Here is a 21,916-nt window from a genome sequence, read left to right as displayed (position 1 = left end):
CTGTAAGAATTCGAAATCGTTGATGTCGGAGCTTCTTCATCTAAAAGCTTCCTTTTTAAGTATCCATCATTATTCCAAAGTATGAAGGATCTACTTGATATAGGCTTGAATGTATTCTCACTTTTCAATTTAATGATACTTCCATTGATTTCAGTCTTCCTTAAACCATCAGATTGTTTCAATTTAAGTTCTTTGCCAAGATCAGAAAAGCTATTGACATAATCACGTTCAAGACACGAAAAATTATTTATATCGTGCATCGTTGGTGGGATTTTAACACAATCATTCTTCTCCTTGAAACGAAGCCCTCCTTCTCTTCCGATCGTAAGTGAGCATCCCGCATCCCCCATGAAAAATAAAAATATTTACCTTCTCTAAAACATGTGGCGACATCTGTTGTTGAAAAGCAGAACTACTTGGCCATGAGTCATTAAAAATTTAAAATTAACTCTCGCTGATGGATTACTCAAATTCTTATTTAAGTCACTGTTTCTAATAAATAATCTTTGTTTGCATCTGGCATTAGTCACAGAAGCTAACATGGATCTTGGTAAATTGCCTGCAAACGTATCGGAAGGACACGCTGTAGTTATTGCAGTAAGGAATTTGTCCTGTGAATGAATGCTATATGTCACGAGGAGAATTACAGTGTTAAAAACCCACTACGGAAAATTTTAAGCTGTGATCTGTGTAGCAGATTCTTTACACGTACTGATAGCTTGAAAAGACACAGTAGTACTTGCAAAGACAAGCCCACTTACGAGATAGAGAACATCGATAAAGCCACTACACTAAGGAAGAGTAAGCTGCATGATGTAAATAATTCTCCTTGTCTTGAACATTATTATGTACATAGCCCTGCCAATCTCGACATAGAACTTAAATTGAAGGATACTGACGGTTTAAGGAAAATTTAAACAAATAGAAATATCATCACCGTGAAAAGTGAGAATACTTTCAAGCCAATATCAAATAGATCCTTCATAGTTTGGAATAATTATGGACACTTTTAAAGGAAACTGTCAATGTCAGTGTTTTTTTTCTTGGATTTTAGGTTACCTACCCTAATGAGTTTGCTTTTGTCAACTTATATATATTTGAGACCCATGATTAAAATGTGCAACATCTGCATTATATATATCAGAATAGCACAATATAATTATTTAATAATTTAAAAAATCCCAATTGGTAATAATATTTTGGCTAAACTACATTAAAAAATCTATAAATAAAGAAAAAATGATATTAAACAAAAAATTCAAGCAATTAACTGTTAAACATACATATTTTATATGTATTTAACGGATTAAAATTTGAAAAAAGTTACTCGGCTTCGAGCGAAACACATCGAATATAGTAGATTAATCTCATGCTGACCACTAAATCAGCCTTGCTACTTCACTTGCTGATCTCAAACATTGCAGTAACCTAGATAAAATAGGACAATTCCTCTCATAGTTTAGATTAGCATTTTTCACTCTGACATCTTTCTCGGCAGCACACTCTGTTAGATGAGCCGACTTATCTGTTGAATAATTACACCACACCTCTTGCGTCAAAACCTGCTGCACAACAGGGTACTTAGAAGATGGTTTCTTTTTAATACTGCACACACAGAAATACCTTCTCTGACCAAAAAATTGGAGCATCACACCATGTTAGATAACCACCTCACACCTATAGATGCCTTGCCACATTACTCGCTGATCTCGAACACTGCTATACCCTGGTAAGATAAGTCAACTCCTCTTACATATTAGATTATATTTAACATTTTTTTTCTCTCTTACCTCTTCCCAGAACGCACGCCATGTTAGATGAGCCGTCTCATCTACTAAATAAATTACGTCCTACCTCTTCTCTATGCCAAAAACCTGCTGCTTAACAGGGTAGATAAGGTGGCTCCTCTAATACTGCATACTTAGCACTACTTTCCCTGACAAATCAACCAGCAGCACACCATGTTCGATGACCGCCTTAAGAAGGATTTCGAAAAACTGCTGTACCCCAGATAAGATAAAACAACTCTTCTACGATATTAGATTTAGCCTTTCTCTTTCTATGACCATTTACCAGGCAGCACACCATGATAGAATAGCAATCTTATTTACTGAATAAAAAAACGCACATTTGACTCATTCCAAGATCTTCTTCAAACAGGGCATAGAAGACGGCTCCTCTAACTCTGCAGGAGTGGGCGGCCTCTCGACTAGGAATTACAGGGGCAGCTCTGAAGTCCCAACCAGGCCACACCGGAGGGACTGCAATTACTGGTCTTTTCTGCTGAGAGTTTTTTTCCTATTTGTATTTTTGCTATGATTATTTATGTTTATTTATTTTCTAATTCATCTGTCCTTAAATTTAATGTTCTTATATTTTATTGTGTATGTGTCGTGTAACTGATGTACTAATCTTTTCTTGTTTTGGTCACTTTTATTATCTGGTATGCTTGTTTTCGTGTGTTGGCCAACTGTGAATGTGCCTACCTGCTATGGTTTTACCTCAGGTAGAGCTTGCCTACTTTGGTGCCGACGAGAGGGAGTGTCCAAGTACCTACTTGCAGTGACCTTTTTTGTTCCTGTTTTTGTTTTGTTTTATTTTTGTATTATCTTTTAATTTTCTGTTTTGTACCTTTCTGTATGTGTCATGCCCACCGCTAAAGCTTTAAGATGTTGGTGGGCATGTTACAAGCCAAAATAAAAAAAAAATTAAAGTAAAACAGTCCCTGACCACTCAACCAGAATTACCAATGTTTTAACCCATCACCATAAATTTTCTAACTAAAAACCCTGTGAATGGAATTAAAATTCAAATCCTTGAATTTGGATAAACATAGAGAGAAAACAACCGAGGATAATAAATACCGAACATACATGATCGCGGCCTCGGAATAGACTGGTGTGAATCTTAGATTCCCCGTATTTCATGGACGGGGATGAGAATTACAGCGGACGTTGACGTAGAAATTTATTATCTACTCTGTAAAGCAAAGAAATTTACAAGTCAGTCAATTTGGTTGCTATATCTTACGGACAAATATTATTTTTAATAACAAAGAAATGAAAAAATTCTATTTTAAGTGAAATAATTTATAAAATTGGTCTTTTATTTCCGAGTTAACATCTTGCAACCAAAATCAAGCCATCTCTTTATAATATTATTAAATATATATATAACCGATTCTCCTGCAAACAGGAGCAGCGGAAAGAAGGCAGAACAAACTCCCGCCAGTCGGAGCAGGAAGGGAGGGAGCGGTGGGTGTTATGAAAGCGAGCAGTTGCCGAACAAGGCGTATAAAACCAGCGGGACCGCAGCGAGACAGCAGTCATCCTCGACTCTCCACACACACTCGGCGCAACCATGAGACTGCTTCTGGTGAGTGCAGCAGGCTGTTAGGCCCTGGCGTCGGCGACAGTCGAGACTTGAAACACGTGTGCGATTACCGCGCTCGTCCGTAAGCCAGATGTCTGAACATCTTGAGTCTGGATCACAATAGGCGTGATTAGATTATACTTACTTGCGAATTCACTCAATTAAATTATTGTTTGCCGATGAAATAAAGTAAATAATTTTGTTACTCGAAACAGCTAGCTTTAATGGCTAGTATAAATAATCTATACGAATATTATAAAGCAGAAGATTTTGTTTGTTTGTTTGAACGCGCTAAACTCAGGAACCACTGGTCCGATTTGAAAAATATTTCAGTGTTGGATAGTCAATTTATCGAGGAAGGCTATAGGATATATTATATTATCAATAACATTAGGGATCCTTACTAAAGGTCCAGTTTAGAATATAATGCGTTGGAGGGGGTTAGATACAACATGCAGTACACGTACGAAGTGTGTGTTGACAATGCCGCAGGCGCTAGAAGTTTATTTCCTATTGCCTATTAACATCGTTGCCACGCACTAGATGCCTTATCATTCTTAATTTTCCCATACAAGTAAAAAACACCCGTGTGATATTAACAACGAAGCAATCAGTACCCTCATAAGAGTTCAATTAGTATTTAAATACTTTTTATCACTTTAAATCGCAAACCTAAATAATTGTTTTTTTCCTCTCGCTGTGTTTAATTTTTTTTTCTTTTACTAGAATTATTTTTATTATTTTTATTTCATTTTCATTTTTCGGACCATCAATAATTTTCCTCTCCCGTTACAATTCTGACAAGGACTTGTATATATATATATATATATATATATATATATATATATCTAATATATAAAATTCTCGTGTCACAGTTTTCGTTGCCATACTCCTCCGAAACGGCTTGACCGATTTTGATGAAATTTTTTGTGCTTATCCGGTATCTATGAGAATCGGCCAACATCTATTTTTCATCCCCCTAAATGTTAGGGGTAGTCCACCCCTAAATTTTTTTTTTATTTCCAGTTTTTGGTAGGAAATCACCATGGCAACGGCTGTTGCTTTGTTGATGCTTCATTCGTCTCTATGGCAACGGCTATTTCATTGTTAGTGCAGTCCTCATCACCGTTGAAATTTTGCAAGTACTTTAAATATCAAAAATTGCCCTTTTTTTTCAAGTATATATATTTTACAGACTTGAAACTTCACAGTAATGTTCCTTATGTTACGCAGGATGACATTTTCCGAAAATTAGATCCCATAGCATAGGTGGTTAAAACCAGGCAACAGTGGGTACTTTGTCTGCATGAGAACAGTATTTTGCATTGTTCATGCCTTCTGCGTCTCCATGGCAACAGGCATCGCGCGGCAGTGGCGTACCCACAACGAGGGGCATGTATTATGAGCGGCGCAAGAGTGATCTGCCTGTAGACTGCCGTAGCGAAGTACGGGTACATCAGTTTTATGTTGCGTGCACGAGTCGGGAAACCATCGGTACATTATACAGCATTGTAATAAATTTTCACGGAATTTTTTATTATTTACCATTACTGTAAATGGGAGATGTGGCATAATTCTTTTTCCATTAGTATAGCCGTGCGAAGCCGTGTCGGGCAGCTAGTATATATATATATATATATATATATATATATATATATAAGCGAAATACCACCCACTGACTCACTCATCACGAGATCTCTAAAACTATACACCCGATTGACTTGAAATTTATCATAGTTTCTCAATTTGTGATGTAGACGCTCACTAAGAACAGATTCTGTGGAAATCCGATCCAAAGGGGAGTTTCGGGGGCGTAATGTATCAAAATTTCCAGTTTTTGATAGGAAATCACCATGGCAACGGCTGTTGCTTTGTTGATGCTTCATTCGTCTCTATGGCAACGACTATTTCATTGTTAGTGCAGTCCTCATCAGCGTTGAAATTTTGCGGGTACTTTAAATATCAAAAATTGCCCTTTTTTCAAGTATATATATTTTACAGACTTGAAACTTCACAGTAATGTTCCTTATGTTACGTAGGATGACATTTTCCGAAAATTAGATCCCATGGGTGGTTAAAACCAGGCAACAGTGGGTACTTTGTCTGCATGAGAGTAGATGTATATAGTATGTATGAGGGCACCGGTGGGTGGTGGGGGATCCGGGGATCCGATCCAGACACCTTAAGGCTTCGCTTCATCACCCATGTTGGATTACGTCACTTCCGCCGGCCATACACGCACGAAAAAGTGTCCCGTTACGTTCATCAGCCATGTACGCACGAAAAAATGTCCCGTTACGTTCATCAGCCATGTACGCACGAAAAAATGTCCCGTTACGACGGACAGACCAGCTCGCCAGGACGTCTCGCTATGAAAAGTATTAGGCGGTAATAAACAGCCAGGAGGTAACGAATATAAGCCTACTTCTACACGTGTTATGAACGCCGGATACATACGGCCAGGCAACCGTGTGTTTTGGCGCGCTCTACTTCCACGACGCGCAACGGCACCGGAAAGTTTTTATTACTACCTCCTCTCAAGTTCTGATCTCCTAATACTTCACAGCAGAGAAGCGCTGTTGGTCGGAGCCCATAGGTACTTCCTTCGCACGCCTAACCTAACCTAACCTAACCTAACCTAAACTAAACTAAAATAAACTAAACTAAACTAAACTAAACCTAACCTAACCTAACCTAACCTAAACTAACCTAATCCATATGCTAATCTATGCTAACCTAACCTAACCTAACCTAACCTAATCCATATGCTAATCTATGCAAACCTAACCTAACCTAACCTAAACTAAACTAAACTAACCTAACCTAATCCATATGCTAATCTATGCTAACCTAACCTAACCTAACCTAAACTAAACTAAACTAAACTAAACCTAACCTAACCTAACCTACCCTACCCAAACCTAACCTAACCTAACCTAACCTAACCTAATCCATATGCTAATCTATGCTAACCTAACCTAACCTAACCTAATCCATATGCTAATCTATGCTAACCTAACCTAATCCATGCCAATCTATGCTAATCCATGTGCTAATCTATGCTAACCTAACCTAACCTAATCCATATGCTAATCTATGCTAACCTAACCTAATCCATGCCAATCTATGCTAATCCATGTCAATCTATGCCAATCCGTATGCCAATCTATGCTAATTCGTATACCAATCTATGCTAACCTGTATGCCAATCTATGCTAATCCGTATGCCAATCTATGCTAATCCATATGTTAATCCATGCTAATCCATTTGCCATTTTGTATTTCTAGTAATTTCCACCAACTTCGAATCGTGACGTCACCGTTGCAATTTTCGTTACGGTCGCCATCTTGAAAATCCGCAATTTTTTATGTTAGAAAATCGGGAAAAATTTTAAAAATCATTTAAAAAATTAAATAATCGAATTAAATAAAAATCTTAAAAACCACTGTTGCAGTTATTGTTACGGTCGACATCTTGGATTATATAAATGTTGCATATTTCGTTACACCCGCCATCTTGGTTGAGTACCATATCATTCTTACACTTTTCGTTAAGACCGCCATATTGGGTCCTATTAATGTTACAATTATCGTTATGGTCGCCATCTTTAAATTTAGACGCCATCTTGAAAATCTTTATTTATTATCCGATTTTAATGAAAAAAAAGTTCAAAATTCATCAAAAAATTAACTTAATAGAATTCTGTTTATATCGATTCCCGTCCTTGATTCGAAACCGGCGAGGGCAAAAAATATAAAATCAACAGATCCTTCCTCCACAGAAGCCACCTTCAGACTGACCTACCTTCACCAATAACAAGGTATTTACCATCAGCTGGTATGACGTCACCACACCTTTGACCTTGACCTTTGACCTTAACCTTGAAATTTGACCTTGACCTTGAAATTTAACCTTAACCTTGAAATTTGACCTTGACATTGATCTTTGACTTTGACCTTGATGTCCATCACGGATCCGTCATTTTATGTTCAGTACATGCTAGTGGTCATTGCCACCATCATGTTTTCGTCTGCTGGAGGTCACCATATTGTGTGTACTTGTCTTACCATCATGCAAATTCTATTCTAACATGCTACAGTGCAGTAATAATTTATTATTGCTGAGGTGCCCACCATCTTGAAATTTGACCGCCATGTTGAAATCATGTAATTATTTAGTTAGAAATGCGGGAAAAATTCCAATAGTCTCCGAAAAAATCAATTATTAATTTACAAATTGAATCGATGGATCCATGTCCACGGTTCGATTCTTGACCAGTGACAGTTGTAACTAATTATTAAATAAATTTTAAATTCTTTTTTCCGTTACATTTCGCGGAGTTTATTAATCATAAGTCAATATACCTAACCAAAGAATTAATACAGTGACGATAAGCCTATCATGAAAGTCTAATTTTTGAATAATCTGAATAACCTATAAGCCGTTCATGTACAAAACCGCACATAAAGAACAATTGTCTTCAGTCCATGAGACCGAGTCATGTCATTATCAGACGTATAGGCTAGTCATTTCAGGACCACATGACCTTCGTCGTTAGCTAATTATATTCAATTAATCCATCGTGACATTTTTATACATTCTAAAGGAGCAAGTAACCTTGAAAAATATTTTAGTAACACCAAGAGGTGATAAACTAGTAAATATTCAATCACTACATTTTGTACTACGCGCAATCAACAAAAAGGAAGCACCATCAACGAAAAGACAGCACCACCAACGAAAAGGCAGCTCCGCCAACGAAAAGGCAGCACATTTGGAAGCAACGACAACGAAAAGGCAGCAAAGACAGCAGCGACAACGAAAAGACAGAACATTTGGAAGCACCGACAACGAAAAGGCACCACATTTTGGAAGCACCGACCACGAAAAGTCAGCACCGCCAACGAAAAGGCAGCTCATTTGGAAGCACCGCTTTCGAAAAGACAGCACATTTGGAAGCACCGTCAACGAAAAGGCACGGACCGCAAGACCGGGCCATGAACAATGTCAGTCATATAGTCCATGAACACAGTACACACAGAAAAATGAAATGTACACCCAGTACACACAGGAAAACGTAATTTACACACAGGAAAACGGAATATACAACCAGTACACACAGGAAAACGGAATGAACACACAGTACACACAGGAAAACGGAATGTACACACAGTAAACACAAGAAAACGGAATGTACACACAGTAAACACAAGAAAACGGAATGTACACACAGTACACACAGAAAACGGAACGTACACACAGTACACACAGGAAACGGTACGTACACACAGTACACACAAGAAACGGAACGTACACACAGTACACACAGGAAACGGAACGTATACACACAGTACACACAGGAAACGGAACGTATACACAGTACACACAGGAAACGGAACGTACACACAGTACACACAGGAAACGGAACGTATACACACAGTACACACAGGAAACGGAACGTACACACAGTACACACAGGAAACGGAACGTACACACAGTACACACAGGAAACTAAACGTACACACAGTACACACAGGAAACGGAACGTATACACACAGTACACACAGGAAACGGAACGTACACACAGTACACACAGGAAACGGAACGTTCACACAGTACACACAGGAAACTAAACGTACACACAGTACACACAGGAAACGAAACGTATACACAGTACACACAGGAAACGGAACGTACACACAGTACACACAGGAAACGAAACGTATACACAGTACACACAGGAAACGGAACGTACACACAGTACACACAGGAAACAGAACGTACACACAGTACACACAGGAAACGAAACGTACACACAGTACACACTGGAAACGTATACACACAGTACACACAGGAAACGGAATGATCACACATACAGTAGCGGAAACACACAGGCTTAGTTGGAAATCAGAATACAAGAAATAAAAACATTAAATTTTTACTTTCAATATTTAATTACTTCTCAACATTACACAAATACAAGTAAAAGAAGCCATTATTGTATGTAGCCTGCTTTCCTCAGTTCTTTGAGTATGAAGGATATTTCTTTGATGCACGAATAGTTTCCTTCACAAAGCGAGCCATGTAGAAGTCTTAGCCGGTCAACCATTATGTTTGGATCTTTCCATGATGTGTAATCAATCTCTTCTACCACCATCTTACTTGCTTGTTTATTATAAATACTGTCAATATCACAATCATCCCAGTGATCATAATAAGCATTATCAGATTTATTTATTATAACACGACGTTTCCAACGTTTCGGTCTCAGGACATCGCCACATTCTTCGATCTTGTCAGCTCTAGGTGCTTCATCACAGTCTATACCTTTGTCAACAGCCTCAGAGTCACTGTAACAATCACTGTAGAAGACATCCTCTTCACCCAGATTACCGTATGAATTCGCTATCGATGATGTCGAAGTGTCTTCATCGTCTTCATGCTTCCTTTTTAGGAGTCCATCATTTTTACAAAGAATGGAGGATCTACTGAATATAGGCTTGAATGTATTCTCACTTTTCACGGTGTTGATACTGCCATTAGTTTCAGTCTTCCCGAAGCCATTAGCATCCTTCAATTTATGTTCTTTCTCACGATCGGGTGAGCTAATACCATCACGCTCAGGACAAGGAAAATTATTGTCGTAATGCAGATCACTCTTCTTTAGTCTAGTGGATCCATCAGTGTCCTCTATGCCGTAAGTAGTCTTGACTTTACATGTTCTACCATGTCTTTTTAAGCTGTCAATTCGTGTTAACAACCTGCTACAACGATTACAGCTTAACATGTTGCGTAGTGGGTTTCTAGCACAATCATTCTTCCCATGACGTCTAGCATTCCTTCTCATGGCAAAATCCTTGCCACAGTAACTACAGCGGCTTCCTTCCGATTCAGCTGCAGATAACAAACCACGATCCATGGTAGCTTCTGTGACTAATGCCAGATGCAAACTAAGAGTTTTAAATTAGATCCAATACTTAAATAGAAATTTTTTCATATTTCATCAGCGAGAGTTAATTTATCTCATACAAAAGTACTTGCTGCAACTAGTTCTGCTTTTCAACAACTGATGACGTCACGTATTGCTTGCAGGTAAATAATATTTAGTTCTTTAATGCAGGATGCGGGATGCTCACTAACGATCGCAAAAGAAAGATGGCTTCGCTAGACTCCAAGGAAAAGGAAGTTCGTCTTGCATGTTGGTGCTCCACAGATGTCTCATGGAGTAATATTAATTTGACTGAGTAATGATATTTTTTAATTCCACCTGATAAAAATATTGCAAGTTTTGATTTAGTAGCAGAAATTATCGAATTAAATGTAACTCCAAATAAAATGACATGTCTCATTAAGAGTAAAACTCCTTCATGGAGAGATCGGTTTCTTAGAATAGTCAGATACACTTGAAGAAACCACAGGAATGATTGCAAGAACACGGGAAAAACCATCAAAATATTGATAAGAATAATCAGGAGCACACGGAGAAAAACCATCATAATATTGACAAGAATTATCGGGAGCACACGGAGAAAAACCATCATAATATTGACAAGAATTATCGGGAGCACACGGAGAAAACCGACATAATATTGACAAAAATTATCGGGAGCACACGGAGAAAACCACCACACATTTTCTTGGATATCATTAAATTTAAAAAAAAAATTAAAAATAAAAATAAATTAATAAAAAATTTAAAACAAAAAAAATCTACAAAAAAAAAATACACAAAATTCTGGCTTGTACTAAAACTCTATCTTTGCTCATCAATGATAGAGTTTTAGTACAAGCCAGAATTTTGTGTATTTTTTTTTTGTAGATTTTTTTTGTTTTAAATTTTTTATTAATTTATTTTTATTTTTAATTTTTTTTTTAAATTTAATGATATCCAAGAAAATGTGTGGTGGTTTTCTCCGTGTGCTCCCGATAATTTTTGTCAATATTATGTCGGTTTTCTCCGTGTGCTCCCGATAATTCTTGTCAATATTATGATGGTTTTTCTCCGTGTGCTCCCGATAATTCTTGTCAATATTATGATGGTTTTTCTCCGTGTGCTCCTGATTATTCTTATCAATATTTTGATGGTTTTTCCCGTGTTCTTGCAATCATTCCTGTGGTTTCTTCAAGTGTATCTGACTATTCTGAGAAACCGATCTCTCCATGAAGGAGTTTTACTCTTAATGAGACATGTCATTTTATTTGGAGTTACATTTAATTCGATAATTTCTGCTACTAAATCAAAACTTGCAATATTTTTATCAGGTGGAATTAAAAAATATCATTACTCAGTCAAATTAATATTACTCCATGAGACATCTGTGGAGCACCAACATGCAAGACGAACTTCCTTTTCCTTGGAGTCTAGCGAAGCCATCTTTCTTTTGCGATCGTTAGTGAGCATCCCGCATCCTGCATTAAAGAACTAAATATTATTTACCTGCAAGCAATACGTGACGTCATCAGTTGTTGAAAAGCAGAACTAGTTGCAACAAGTACTTTTGTATGAGATAAATTAACTCTCGCTGATGAAATATGAAAAAATTTCTATTTAAGTATTGGATCTAATTTAAAACTCTTAGTTTGCATCTGGCATTAGTCACAGAAGCTACCATGGATCGTGGTTTGTTATCTGCAGCTGAATCGGAAGGAAGCCGCTGTAGTTACTGTGGCAAGGATTTTGCCATGAGAAGGAATGCTAGACGTCATGGGAAGAATGATTGTGCTAGAAACCCACTACGCAACATGTTAAGCTGTAATCGTTGTAGCAGGTTGTTAACACGAATTGACAGCTTAAAAAGACATGGTAGAACATGTAAAGTCAAGACTACTTACGGCATAGAGGACACTGATGGATCCACTAGACTAAAGAAGAGTGATCTGCATTACGACAATAATTTTCCTTGTCCTGAGCGTGATGGTATTAGCTCACCCGATCGTGAGAAAGAACATAAATTGAAGGATGCTAATGGCTTCGGGAAGACTGAAACTAATGGCAGTATCAACACCGTGAAAAGTGAGAATACATTCAAGCCTATATTCAGTAGATCCTCCATTCTTTGTAAAAATGATGGACTCCTAAAAAGGAAGCATGAAGACGATGAAGACACTTCGACATCATCGATAGCGAATTCATACGGTAATCTGGGTGAAGAGGATGTCTTCTACAGTGATTGTTACAGTGACTCTGAGGCTGTTGACAAAGGTATAGACTGTGATGAAGCACCTAGAGCTGACAAGATCGAAGAATGTGGCGATGTCCTGAGACCGAAACGTTGGAAACGTCGTGTTATAATAAATAAATCTGATAATGCTTATTATGATCACTGGGATGATTGTGATATTGACAGTATTTATAATAAACAAGCAAGTAAGATGGTGGTAGAAGAGATTGATTACACATCATGGTAAGATCCAAACATAATGGTTGACCGGCTAAGACTTCTACATGGCTCGCTTTGTGAAGGAAACTATTCGTGCATCAAAGAAATATCCTTCATACTCAAAGAACTGAGGAAAGCAGGCTACATACAATAATGGCTTCTTTTACTTGTATTTGTGTAATGTTGAGAAGTAATTAAATATTGAAAGTAAAAATTTAATGTTTTTATTTCTTGTATTCTGATTTCCAACTAAGCCTGTGTGTTTCCGCTACTGTATGTGTGATCATTCCGTTTCCTGTGTGTACTGTGTGTATACGTTTCCAGTGTGTACTGTGTGTACGTTTCGTTTCCTGTGTGTACTGTGTGTACGTTCTGTTTCCTGTGTGTACTGTGTGTACGTTCCGTTTCCTGTGTGTACTGTGTATACGTTTCGTTTCCTGTGTGTACTGTGTGTACGTTCCGTTTCCTGTGTGTACTGTGTATACGTTTCGTTTCCTGTGTGTACTGTGTGTACGTTTAGTTTCCTGTGTGTACTGTGTGTACGTTCCGTTTCCTGTGTGTACTGTGTGTACGTTCCGTTTCCTGTGTGTACTGTGTGTATACGTTCCGTTTCCTGTGTGTACTGTGTGTACGTTTAGTTTCCTGTGTGTACTGTGTGTACGTTCCGTTTCCTGTGTGTACTGTGTGTACGTTCCGTTTCCTGTGTGTACTGTGTGTATACGTTCCGTTTCCTGTGTGTACTGTGTGTACGTTCCGTTTCCTGTGTGTACTGTGTATACGTTCCGTTTCCTGTGTGTACTGTGTGTATACGTTCCGTTTCCTGTGTGTACTGTGTGTACGTTCCGTTTCTTGTGTGTACTGTGTGTACGTACCGTTTCCTGTGTGTACTGTGTGTACGTTCCGTTTTCTGTGTGTACTGTGTGTACATTCCGTTTTCTTGTGTTTACTGTGTGTACATTCCGTTTTCTTGTGTTTACTGTGTGTACATTCCGTTTTCCTGTGTGTACTGTGTGTTCATTCCGTTTTCCTGTGTGTACTGGTTGTATATTCCGTTTTCCTGTGTGTAAATTACGTTTTCCTGTGTGTACTGGGTGTACATTTCATTTTTCTGTGTGTACTGTGTTCATGGACTATATGACTGACATTGTTCATGGCCCGGTCTTGCGGTCCGTGCCTTTTCGTTGACGGTGCTTCCAAATGTGCTGTCTTTTCGAAAGCGGTGCTTCCAAATGAGCTGCCTTTTCGTTGGCGGTGCTGACTTTTCGTGGTCGGTGCTTCCAAAATGTGGTGCCTTTTCGTTGTCGGTGCTTCCAAATGTTCTGTCTTTTCGTTGTCGCTGCTGTCTTTGCTGCCTTTTCGTTGTCGTTGCTTCCAAATGTGCTGCCTTTTCGTTGGCGGAGCTGCCTTTTCGTTGGTGGTGCTGTCTTTTCGTTGATGGTGCTACCTTTTTGTTGATTGCGCGTAGTACAAAATGTAGTGATTGAATATTTACTAGTTTATCACCTCTTGGTGTTACTAAAATATTTTTCAAGGTTACTTGCTCCTTTAGAATGTATAAAAATGTCACGATGGATTAATTGAATATAATTAGCTAACGACGAAGGTCATGTGGTCCTGAAATGACTAGCCTATACGTCTGATAATGACATGACTCGGTCTCATGGACTGAAGACAATTGTTCTTTATGTGCGGTTTTGTACATGAACGGCTTATAGGTTATTCAGATTATTCAAAAATTAGACTTTCATGATAGGCTTATCGTCACTGTATTAATTCTTTGGTTAGGTATATTGACTTATGATTAATAAACTCCGCGAAAGGTAACGGAAAAAAGAATTTAAAATTTATTTAATAATTAGTTACAACTGTCACTGGTCAAGAATCGAACCGTGGACATGGATCCATCGATTCAATTTGTAAATTAATAATTGATTTTTTCGGAGACTATTGGAATTTTTCCCGCATTTCTAACTAAATAATTACATGATTTCAACATGGCGGTCAAATTTCAAGATGGTGGGCACCTCAGCAATAATAAATTATTACTGCACTGTAGCATGTTAGAATAGAATTTGCATGATGGTAAGACAAGTACACACAATATGGTGACCTCCAGCAGACGAAAACATGATGGTGGCAATGACCACTAGCATGTACTGAACATAAAATGACGGATCCGTGATGGACATCAAAGTCAAAGTCAAAGATCAATGTCAAGGTCAAATTTCAAGGTTAAGGTTAAATTTCAAGGTCAAGGTCAAATTTCAAGGTTAAGGTCAAAGGTCAAGGTCAAAGGTGTGGTGACGTCATACCAGCTGATGGTAAATACCTTGTTATTGGTGAAGGTAGGTCAGTCTGAAGGTGGCTTCTGTGGAGGAAGGATCTGTTGATTTTATATTTTTTGCCCTCGCCGGTTTCGAATCAAGGACGGGAATCGATATAAACAGAATTCTATTAAGTTAATTTTTTGATGAATTTTGAACTTTTTTTTCATTAAAATCGGATAATAAATAAAGATTTTCAAGATGGCGTCTAAATTTAAAGATGGCGACCATAACGATAATTGTAACATTAATAGGACCCAATATGGCGGTCTTAACGAAAAGTGTAAGAATGATATGGTACTCAACCAAGATGGCGGGTGTAACGAAATATGCAACATTTATATAATCCAAGATGTCGACCGTAACAATAACTGCAACAGTGGTTTTTAAGATTTTTATTTAATTCGATTATTTAATTTTTTAAATGATTTTTAAAATTTTTCCCGATTTTCTAACATAAAAAATTGCGGATTTTCAAGATGGCGACCGTAACGAAAATTGCAACGGTGACGTCACGATTCGAAGTTGGTGGAAATTACTAGAAATACAAAATGGCAAATGGATTAGCATGGATTAACATATGGATTAGCATAGATTGGCATACGGATTAGCATAGATTGGCATACAGGTTAGCATAGATTGGTATACGAATTAGCATAGATTGGCATACGGATTGGCATAGATTGACATGGATTAGCATAGATTGGCATGGATTAGGTTAGGTTAGCATAGATTAGCATATGGATTAGGTTAGGTTAGGTTAGCATAGATTAGCACATGGATTAGCATAGATTGGCATGGATTAGGTTAGGTTAGCATAGATTAGCATATGGATTAGGTTAGGTTAGGTTAGGTTAGCATAGATTAGCATATGGATTAGGTTAGGTTAGGTTAGGTTAGGTTAGGTTTGGGTAGGGTAGGTTAGGTTAGGTTAGGTTTAGTTTAGTTTAGTTTAGTTTAGGTTAGGTTAGGTTAGGTTAGCATAGATTAGCATATGGATTAGGTTAGGTTAGTTTAGTTTAGTTTAGGTTAGGTTAGGTTAGGTTTGCATAGATTAGCATATGGATTAGGTTAGGTTAGGTTAGGTTAGGTTAGCATAGATTAGCATATGGATTAGGTTAGTTTAGGTTAGGTTAGGTTAGGTTAGGTTTAGTTTAGTTTAGTTTAGTTTATTTTAGTTTAGTTTAGGTTAGGTTAGGTTAGGTTAGGTTAGGTTAGGTTAGGTTAGGTTTAGTTTAGTTTAGTTTTTTTTAGTTTAGTTTATTTTAGTTTAGTTTAGGTTAGGTTAGGTTAGGTTAGCATATATTAGCATATGGATTAGGTTAGGTTAGGTTAGTTTAGGTTAGGTTAGGTTAGGTTATGTTAGGTTAGGTTAGCATAGATTAGCATATGGATTAGGTTAGGTGAGGTTAGTTTAGGTTAGGTTAGGTTAGGTTAGGCGTGCGAAGGAAGTACCTACGGGCTCCGACCAACAGCGCTTCTCTGCTGTGAAGTATTAGGAGATCAGAACTTGAGAGGAGGTAGTAATAAAAACTTTCCGGTGCCGTTGCGCGTCGTGGAAGTAGAGCGCGCCAAAACACACGGTTGCCTGGCCGTATGTATCCGGCGTTCATAACACGTGTAGAAGTAGGCTTATATTCGTTACCTCCTGGCTGTTTATTACCGCCTAATACTTTTCATAGCGAGACGTCCTGGCGAGCTGGTCTGTCCGTCGTAACGGGACATTTTTTCGTGCGTACATGGCTGATGAACGTAACGGGACATTTTTTCGTGCGTACATGGCTGATGAACGTAACGGGACACTTTTTCGTGCGTGTATGGCCGGCGGAAGTGACGTAATCCAACATGGGTGATGAAGCGAAGCCTTAAGGTGTCTGGATCGGATCCCCGGATCCCCCACCACCCACCGGTGCCCTCATACATACTATATACATCTACTCATGAGAACAGGATTTGGCATTGTTCATGCCTTATGCGTCTCCATGGCAACGGGCATCGCGCGGCAGTGGCATACCCACAAGGAGGGGCATGTATAAAGAGCGGCGCAAGAGTGATCTGCCTGTAGACTGCCGTAGCGAAGTACGGGTACATCAGTTGTACGTTGCGTGCACGAGTCGGGAAACCATCGGTGCTATTCATTTTCTCTCCGGTACATTATACAGCACTGTAATAAATTTTCACTGATTTTTTTTTATTTACTATTACTGTAAACGAGAGATGTGGCTTAATTTTTTTCCATTAGTATAGCCAAGCGAAGCCGGGTCGGGCAGCTAGTATAAAATAAAAGATGGTATAAAATTTTAGAGAATATGCACATTTAATAATTTCAAGATAAAGTGCAAAGGGTGGAAAAACTATTTGGCAAACAAGTACTACTTCGGTAATTAGTGCTTATTCTATTAAACTATCATATACGCGTGTGGAAATTCATAAAGGTAAATGTACTTCGTGATAAATTAATGACTGACGAAGAACTACTACTTATATGTCCCTTTTCGTACTTGAAATAACGACGCTCGAAGCTATTCTTTACTCTATTTTTATTCCTGCTGCATACAGAAGAGTTTTTTCATAGTATTTTATTATTATATTATTTCGTGTAAGCAACTGAATGCCCACAATAAGATAAACCCAGGGCCGCCCACGCAAGGGAAGGGATGTATAGCGCGTGTTGCGCCATTGAGAAAAAATGTAGGAGGGGTATTCAAACACCTAGAGGAGAGGGGGAATAAGAAAAACACACGTGAGCGAGACTTTCTGTACCTACTCGCCATTATGTGTAAACATCTAACCTCGGTAACGAGCAAATCATGTGCAATCATGTTGTTCAATTCGAAAATAATTTTATTTTACGAAACTCGGAGACGACATTTAACGTAGAACACTTCAAAATAATGCCGAGGATCTTAAATAAACTTACAAATAAAATAGTCTCTTTTCAAATACCAGAAATCCTGGATGCGAATCACTCAAATACTTTTTGCGCCCGCCGTTAGAATTCGACGCCTGAATTGTAAACGTTGCTTGCCACCATCAAACGCAGATAGCAACTAGCTGACGTAAGTATATGTTTATATATTTGTTTTTGTTTAACGACTTACATCAGCCTGTAAATACTTCCTACAAATGGTTCAACATTATTATAATAAAATTAAATCAAAAAGAAAAAAAATTGGTTGTCTGTAAAGTCGGTTTGCGGACGATAGTTTAACGTGACGTCATAACAAAACATTGATGAAATTATTGCCTATTTTTATGAATAAAATTGAATCATTTTTATTGAATTATCACTATTTTGTATGGTTACAAAGAAGGAGTGAAATTAAATCTACAATTTAATTGATAAATTTACTTTTTTTTGCACTCAAAATTCAAATATGTTTATTACTTAAACGAAGAGATTATTTTAACTATAACTTTTATACATGTTTGCTATTTAACCTCTTCCAATCGGTGTTATTCTGTTAAGGATAAGACGATGATAGGAAAAGTAGGAAACGAATGGGAGTGTTTCAAGGATGATGTGAAGGAAAATGGCTTACCCAACACCAAGATGTAGTCAAAAATAATATATTTGCGCCACGGACTCTGCAGCAATGCTAGGAGGAACGGGTTAGCAAAGAGCAATGAAAATGTTACATTGAAATGCATGAAAACAGAATTACGCCACGGACTCGGTCGCAATGCTAGGAGGTTCAGGTTAGCAAAGAGCAATAAAAATGAGAGTAACGGGACACAGCGAAAAAGGACATTGTGCGTAACGGGACACTTCTTCGTGCGTGCAGCCGGCGTTCATCGATTTATTAGACGTTGTCACTTCAAAAATTCCAGTGTCGAGAATTGAGCCACGCCCTTTGTGGTTAACAAGCACATGCTCTGCCGTTGTCCTACAAAGCCTCTCAGAAATTTAGAAGAATAATATGCAATGTAAATATTGTATTAATGCCAGTTTTCTAAAGGTATTTTAAAACTTGAGATTACGTTATACTATGATATATTATGCTATAGTTTATCAAACATATTCCAGGGTAGTTTCACTATCATAAAGTTTCATTTGGTATACTAATACGTAGGATAGTATGTTCCCTAATGTTTAGGAAAGTGATTTTATGCGTGTTTATGTTGCTACACGTGGATCCGCCATATTTGTGACACCTTTGGTTCTTTAGTTCAATAACTTCCATTCCAGTTTCGCAAAATTACTCCACCAAATGCCGTACACCAAGAGCTAAGTTCCTACACGTCAAAAATAAACACGAAATCAAAAATATTATCATTTGACAGATTTTGCCTCTAAAATGCAAATTTTCACTTAGTATTTTAGTGATATATTTGCATTAAAACATAATTTTGATAAACTAATTATAAAAAAATTCCTATGTTAGTACAATCTGTTTAGACACATTTAAAGTCCTAGGTAAATATGTGATTTTTTGTAGGTTGGTTTAATGGGGGTTGCGCCATTGTCATTGGAGATGGGGTGAACACCCTGGATAAACCTCCTAGAACAGTCCCTGTGCCACTTCTACCCTCTTGGAGTGAGACAGGCCTATGTTACATGCAAATGAAGTTTAAAACCAGTGAAAATGTATTGCACTTTCTTTATAGCATTTGTATTGTAATAAAATGCCGTCCTTTCAGAAGAAAAAAATATTCTATTGAAGTATTTATTCTCTAGTCAAAAGTGTAATGTACATTGTGTACAGTAGCGAAGTCGGCAGTGTGTCGGGCTATAAAGGCTAGGTAAAAAAATGTATATTCAATCATAAATTAAATGGTAGTCATTTTTAGTTTAACGATCAAAGCTGTAGGTTGTACCTTAACCCAACTTCAAGCCGAGAACAGGTAAATTCATCACGATTCTGAATAAAAAAAAAAAAATTGTCATAGTTTTCGAGTTACAAAAATTTTTTCGACAAGTTTTTAAACTCCAACCCTGTACCAAATTATTAGATACAGTATGACTAAATACCACACTGTAAAAAAATTTTCTTATTTAGTACATTATTGTATTTTGTTAGTATTTTTTAATTAATTGCAATGTTATCATTTTTCTACGGTATCATTAGTCAAATTTAAATGATAACACTTTTACGCATAAGACTTATAAATAAAATTTCCCTTATAAGTATAGGATGTTTGATTTAATTAAGAATCATTATCAATAATATACATAGTTATTTATGACTACACAGCAAACATTTTTAGTCACGGTAAAAAAAAAAATAATACAGGCTTGGCTTATCAAAAAAAATTGTAAATAATGGCTGAAACTCGAAATATCCAAATGTGTCAATCTTAACTGTACTTATGATCAATGAATAAATTACACTTATGTTTGTTGACTAAACGATCTTTACGTTTTTCTAGAATTCACCACCGACCATTTATCCAGAGGTCTGACACATTAATAGTTATCCAAACTCACGAGTTCAAAGAGTTATTCAGATTAACAAATGTCCAATTCACTGAATGATCACAGCATCGTCGTTTGGTAAAGTTTTACGAAATTGACATTATTTAAATCATATTTATTTAAAATATATATTTAGCACAATCTTGTTTGGGTAAGCTTATATCTAAACTTAAATAATTTAGCTTGAAAGTAGATTCGAAAGAAAAATTAAACCACTACCAAAATTTCTGCATGAGTATAATGCGTAGGTAAATGTAAGTTGATCTTTATTTATGTTGTTCGCAGGCCTCCGCCATCTTGCTGGCTGCCGTAGCCACAGTCCGGGCCGAAGCCACTGAAGGAAAGAAGCATGAGAAACGAGGCCTACTGAGTAGCTACGGGGGCATCTATGGAGGCGGCTATGGTGGCGGCTATGATGGCGGCTACGGAGGCGGCTATGGAGGCGGCTATGGTGGCGGCTATGGTGGCGGCTATGGTGGTGGCTACGGAGGCGGCTACGGAGGCGGCTACGGAGGCGGCTATGGTGGCGGCTACGGCCTGGGCGGTGGTCTTGGATACGGCTCTGGCATCGGTTCCGTCATTGGGTTTGGCTCAGGTGCCGGCCTTGGTATCGGCTCTGGTATCGGAGTGGCGGTGTCAGCTCCGGCAGTGAGGACCGTGACTCAAGCAGTAGCGGTTCCAGTGGCCCAGCCCGTACCTGTGACCGTCAACAGGCCCGTGCCCGTACCTGTAGCACAGCCCATCCCAGTGTCGGTACCCAGGCCCTACCCCGTCAGTGTCCCTCATCCCGTACCTGTATCTGTGCCCAGGCCGTACCCTGTGAGTGTGCCCAGGCCAGTAGCTGTGCCTGTGCCTCAGGCCGTGCCTGTGGCAGTCCCTCAGCCCTACCCCGTCAGCGTGCCTCAGCCGGTCCCTGTGCAAGTGCCTCAGCCCGTGGCTGTGCCAGTGCCTCAGCCCGTCACCGTCACTAGGCCAGTGTTCATCTCCTCCGGCCAAGGAGGCGGCGTCGGCGGCGCCGGGGGCTTTGGCTACGCTTCCGGGATTGGAGGCGGCATCGGCGGTGGTTTAGGAGGCGGCTACGGTTCTGGACACAGCTTTGGCTATGCATCTGGCTCTGGCTACGGCCTTGGATCAGGCTTCAGCCATGGGTATGGTTATGGCCATGGATTAGGGTACAGCAAGCATTGATCGAAAATCTGCTTCATGAGAATTATGTCAGCCTTGTCAGCTGTGGATTGAATCATCTGTCACGTAATGTAACACCCACCAAAGACGTATGATGTACTCTTTAAATATGTAATACCTTTACATTTTGAAACTATATAGATTTTATTAGTAATAAAATTAATTTTAACCTCATTCTCATGTTTACTTTTATATAAATAAATATTATATAAATAATTTTTTGTGTATTTATTTGTTA

The 21,916-nt window shown here is 38.3% G+C and overlaps 1 protein-coding gene across 1 annotated transcript; it reads left to right on the top strand.

The window, feature by feature from the left end:
* The first annotated feature begins 3,360 nt into the window (after nt 1-3,360).
* On the top strand, nt 3,361-21,681 carry LOC134535351 (uncharacterized). Its single transcript, XM_063374422.1, has 2 exons — nt 3,361-3,375; nt 20,779-21,681. Exons 1-2 carry the CDS (start codon nt 3,361-3,363, stop codon nt 21,679-21,681), a joined length of 918 nt encoding a protein of 305 aa, XP_063230492.1.
* Nucleotides 21,682-21,916: the final 235 nt, after the last annotated feature.

The sequence above is a fragment of the Bacillus rossius genome, chromosome 8, assembly GCF_032445375.1.
Source record: "Bacillus rossius redtenbacheri isolate Brsri chromosome 8, Brsri_v3, whole genome shotgun sequence".
NCBI lineage: Eukaryota > Metazoa > Arthropoda > Insecta > Phasmatodea > Bacillidae > Bacillus > Bacillus rossius.
This window is presented reverse-complemented; position numbering and strand designations above follow the sequence as displayed.